The sequence below is a fragment of the Colobus angolensis genome, unplaced genomic scaffold (assembly GCF_000951035.1).
Source record: "Colobus angolensis palliatus isolate OR3802 unplaced genomic scaffold, Cang.pa_1.0 Scaffold221, whole genome shotgun sequence".
Classification (NCBI taxonomy): domain Eukaryota; kingdom Metazoa; phylum Chordata; class Mammalia; order Primates; family Cercopithecidae; genus Colobus; species Colobus angolensis.
The window spans coordinates 4010053-4015674 of NW_012115389.1; the positions used below are offsets into that span (position 1 = coordinate 4010053).

General features: G+C 42.5%; 1 protein-coding gene across 1 annotated transcript in view; it reads right to left on the reverse strand.

Moving 5' to 3' along the window:
* Nucleotides 1-5622, reverse strand: part of MTHFD1L (methylenetetrahydrofolate dehydrogenase (NADP+ dependent) 1-like) — a 239925-nt gene that overhangs the window by 185175 nt on the left and 49128 nt on the right. The window contains exon 11 of the mRNA XM_011943777.1: nt 4515-4655. Coding sequence (XP_011799167.1) covers nt 4515-4655 — 141 coding nt within the window. The remainder of the gene's footprint in view (nt 1-4514; nt 4656-5622) is intronic.

Below are 5622 nucleotides of genomic sequence, written 5' to 3' on the forward strand. Positions count from 1 at the left end.
TCATCTGATTTAGAAAAGAAAAATGAAGAAAATACAAGACTGCATGAATGATCAGCTTGGATGCTCAGCTTCCAAATACCATCCTTCTGTAGTTGGTATAAAAGAACAAGAAAATTGAATTACTGAGTAGTGCTATGTATGCATATAAATTATAAGTAAATGAAATAAAAATAAATAAAAACAAAATTTGGCTTTGATGGAAATGTAAGTTATAATCCTTACAAAAATGTATAATGACCCATTTTGAGGTAAAGAGTTTCAGTTGTGTATTACCCTGTACAGAAGAAAGATATGAACTAAATGTCACTGTCAGAGGCCACCATCACTGCAGGCTCCAGCACTATGAGAACACTCAGCTTATATGGTGGAACACTGGTGACCTTTGCCTTTAGGTCACACAGGTGGTGATGGTTTGAAAATGCCTACAAATACTTTAATACTCCTGTCTTGAAGAGGTGAGGACAATTCTCCTTCTCTTGAATATGAACCGGACTTAGTGATAAACTTCTAACAAACAGGATTAAAGGAAGTGGCGGCACATGATGTCAGAGCCTAGGTCATCCATACTGCAAGACTCCTTCTGGTTCCCTCCCTTGGATTGCTCATACTGGGGGAAGTCAGCTGCCACACTGTGAGCAGCCCTACAGAGAGGTGGACATGATGAGGAAGCAAGGCATCTGCTGATGGCCAATGAGGAATGAAACACATATGCCCACAGCCATGTGAGTACGCCATCTGGGAAACAGATCCTCCAGCCCCAGTCAACCCCTCAGATGATTGTAGCCCCAGCTGACATCTTCACTTCAAATGCATGAGAGCTCCTGAGCCCAAAACATCTGATATAGTTTGGATATGTGTCCCTGCCCAAATCTCATCTTGAAATATAATCCCCAGTGTGAGAGGTGGGGCCTGGTGGAAGGTGATGGGATCACAGGAGCTGGTTCCTCATGATGGTTTAGCATCATCCCCCTTGGTAGCATCCTTATGATAATGAGTGAGTTCTCATGAGATCTGGTCGTTTAAAGGTATATAGCACCACTCCCTCACTCCCTGCTCCTGTTCACACCTTGTGAGATGCCTGCTTTCCCTTCACCTTCTGCCATTATTGGAAGCTTGGAGAGGCCTCTCCAGAAGCAGATGCCTGTGTTATGCTTCCTGTAAGGCCTGCAGAACTGTGAGCCAGGTCAGGGGCGGTGGCTCATGCCTGTAATCCCAGCACTTTGGGAGGCCGAGGTGGGTAGATCACACAAGGCCAGGAGTTTGAGACCAGCCTGGCCAACATGCTGAAACCCTGTCTCTACTAAAAATACAAAAAATTAGCTTGGTGTGATGGTGCGTGCCTGTAATCCCAGCTACTCGGGAGGCTGAGGCATGAGAATCGCTTAAACCCGGGAGGTGGAGGTTGTAGTGAGCCAAGATTGCACCACTGCACTCCAGCCTGGGTGACAAAGCGAGACTCCATTTCAAGGAGGAAAAAAAAAGAACGGTGAGCCAATTTAATCTGTTTTCTTTCTAAATTAACCACAGTCTTGGGTATTTCTTTTCTCTTCCTTTTTTTTTTTTCCGGTCTCCCTCTGTCACCCAGGTTGGAGTTCAGTGGTGCAATCTCAGCTCACTGCAACCTCTGTCTCCTGGGATCAAGCAATCCTCCTGCCTCAGCCTCCCGAGTAGCTGGTATTTCTTTATAGCAATGCAAAAATGGACTAACATACCACCTAATCTGTTAATCTACTGCCAAATCTCTGATTTGAAGAAACTGTGAGATAATAAATGCCTTGTTGCTCCAGTTACTAAATTGTGAGATAATTTATTACACAGCACAAGATAACCTACACACAGTCCCCAGTATGGATCCCTGCCCCACATATGCCATGTGATCACAGGCAACTCACTTCATTTTTCAAAATCACCATTTCTTCATTTATCAGATAGGCCGAACACTCTGTGTATGAAGTGTTTAACACTGTACCTGGTAAACAGAAACCACTTGTAAAATGTTAGCAACTATTAACCAAGCTTCCAAACTCAAGATTTCTCAGACAGCTGTGTCGAACAAACCTGAATTCGGAGAGCTGCAGCAAGGAGACTCACATCATCTTCCTCAATGAGTCCACCAAAATGTATTCTCGGAGAGCCACACCCAACCTTCCCTGTAAACAATTAGAGGGAAAAAAAGACTTTCAGCACGTTGTCATTTCTAACCCATTGCTCCTTGCAAACAGCCAGCACACTGAATAATGGGCTCATTTTTCATCAAGGAAGTTAGGATGTCAGGGCATGGCTGCAGGCTGGTCACCTCTGGTACAGCCCTGGGACCCTCCACTGGGCCTGCTTCACATTTTACATTAGAGAAATGGCCATCCAGCCAGGTGCAGTGGCTCACGCCTGTAATCCCAGCACTTTGGGAGGCCAAGGCAGGTGGATCACCTGAGGTCAGGAGTTCAAGACAAGCCTGGCCAACATGGCAAAACCCCATCTCTACTAAAAATACAAAATCAGCTGGGCATGGTGGTGTGCACCTGTAGTCCCAGCTACTCGGGAGGCTGAGGCAGGAGAATTGCTTGAACCTGGAAAGTGGAGGTTGCAGTGAGCCAAGATCACGCTACTGCATTCCAGCCTGGGTGACATAGCAAGACTCCATCTCAAGAAAAAAAAAAAAGTCATCTAAGTTATTAACCTGCGATAAGTGGATTTTAAAAATGTAATGAAGCACACCACGTGCTTTGGAAAATCATACCTCACACTGAGCCAGGAAGAAACATCTAGACACACTATCTCTTCACACAAGCCCAAGTATCACTGTGATTTTTAAAATATGGCATAATTAGAGATAGAAATAAATAGCTCAAGAGAATTCATAGTGAACATTTAAAACACTTAATGTGGATGCAACATAGACTGCAGATTAGGCCACAGAATTCAGAGTCAGACTAGCATTAAAAGCATACCTCTTCCTCTTGCTAGAAATTGTGATGTTGGACCTGTTAATTAGTGTGAGTAATATCAACCTCCTAAAATTTTGTGAAAATGAAATATGATAAGGTATATAAAGTTCTTGGCATATAGTATGTAGTTTAAACTATTAACATGAAAATAAGGCTCAGAAGAAAGGAACAGGGATATACATTCCACAGCACAATCTGTCAGAATGACTTCATATCCTAATCTTTAGATTTTTTGACACAGTGGGCTTCATCTTATTAGAAGGATCTAATTTTTTTTTTTTTTTTTTTTTTTGAGATAGAGTCTCTCTCTGTTACCCAGGCTGGAGTGCAGTGGCGCCATCTCAGCTGCCTGTAACTTCCGCCTTATTAGCAGCTGGGATTACAGGCACCTGCCAACACTCCCGACTACTTTTTGTATTTTTAGTAGAGATGGGGTTTCACCATGTTGGCTAGCCTGGTTTGAAACTCCTGGCCTCAGTGATCTGCTCACCTTGACCTCCCAAAGTGCTGGGGTTATAGGTGTGAGCCCGGCCCAGAAGGCTCTAAAATCTTTACTGTACAATATGTAGAAAAATAGAAGCACTTTCACTAGTGGATGCAAAGTGTGAGAAGGCGGATGAAAACATTCATAGGGTAAGACTGGTCAAAGTGTTACATGAAAAATCAGACTTGTTTGATAATTTAGGAGGCCGAGGCGGGCGGATCACCTGAGCTCAGGCGTTTGAGACCAGCCTGACCAATATGGAGAAACCCCATCTCTACTAAAAAATACAAAAGTAGCTGGGCATGGTGGTGAGTGCCTATAATCCCAGCTACTCAGGATGCTGAGGCAGGAGAAATGCTTGAACATTTCTCTAGAACATTTCTCTGAGGCAGAGGTTGCAGTGAGCCGAGATCGTGTCATTGCTCTCTAGCCTGGACAACAAGAGCAAAATACCATCTCAAAAAAAAAAAAGAGAAGTGATAGAATCAATTTCGAATCAATTTTCCATCAAAACTAAAAAATTGCATTTTAGGGTATTAATGTTAGGGACTACCTGATTATCAACATAGAAAGATGTTGATAAGAATTCCACTTCTGGCAGGGCATAGTGGCTCACGCCTGTAATCCCAGGACTCTAGGAGGCCAAGGCGGGAGGATCACCTGAGTTCAGGAGTTCGAGACCAGCCTGGCCAACATGGTGCAACCCCATCTCTACTAAAAATACAAAAAAAAAAAAAAAAAAAAAGGAAAAAACCCACTGCCATTAAATATAGGAAATATCATTGAAATTAAATTAGTTAATACAAATTAGTTTTAAAACATCATTAAAAAACTGCCATTTAATATAGAAAATATTGATATTTTTAAAATATGCCTTTTTAGAACTGACAGAACACAGTAATACATTCATTAGATTTAATTTTGGAGAATTTACAATAGAGAAAATAAGGTGGCAATTTAATGAATAGAGAAAATTATCTACTATCAAAACCACAGTAGCATGAGTTGTGCTTCTCCTCCATGACTAACTGGGTCTAAGGCACTGTGCTGAGCTGACATCAGTATAAATAAATCACCAGTGTTACCTTGGCACAGGGGAGAGGGGCTGAAGTTTCAAGCAGTGAAGTCTCCACCGCCTGTGCTGCTGTTCACGAAGCCATCTCCTTCCACTACTGACCATATTCTTCAGCAGGGAGAGAGAGGAAAACATGTTAGAATCGTAAAAGCTGACAGGGCACGCACTTAAACCATGGAAATATTGTTTGTGGATGTTACAAAACAAGATTATTGAGTTGTACAATAAGCCAAGGGGATATTAGGAATATTTTTATTCACGTGTAACTAGGTTTGTAGGTTTTTCTTAAAAAGGAAAATGTGAAAACCTGCATGCCTAGTTAGAATATACGACTATTCAATACCGTACTGAAGAGTTTGATAGTATTAAAAGAAGCTGCTTTGTTTCTTAAATATGCACGCATGAACTTGATGATCCAGCTTAATTCTATAGTTCCCTTGCAGACTATTAGCTCTTCATACTTACAGCAATGAATCTGAGAATGTTTTTTACAATGTACGTCCAGGGTTATATCAAGTCACAGGCCAGAACTTCTGACTATGTTCATTGTTTTTGTTAAATTTAAAAAAGAAAAACAGGAAAATGTGAGAAAATACACTATTAAAAAATCCAGGTGTGGTGACATGCACCTATAATCCCAGCTACTCGGGAGGCTGAGGTGGGAGGATTGTTTGAGCCCAGAAGTTTGAGGCTCCAGTGAGTCAAGACCACACCACTGCACTTCATCCTAGCTGAGATTCTGTCTCTTTAAAAATAAATGAATAAATAGGCCAGGTGAGGTGGCTCATGCCTGTAATCCCAGCACTTTGGGAGGCCGAGGTGGGCAGATCACTTGAGGTCAGGAATTCAAGACCAGCCTGGGCAACATGGTGAAACCCTGTCTCTATTAAAAATACAGAAATTAGGCTGGGTGTAGTGGCTCACGCCTGTAATCCTCTTTGGGAGGCTAAGGCAAGCAGATCACCTGAGGTCAGGAGTTCAAGACCAGCCTGACCAACATGGAGAAACCCTGTCTCTACTAAAAATACAAAATTAGCTGGGTATGGTGGCGCATGCCTGTAATCCCAGCTACTCGAGAGGCTGCGGCTTGAACCCAGCAGGTAGAGGTTGCGGTGAGC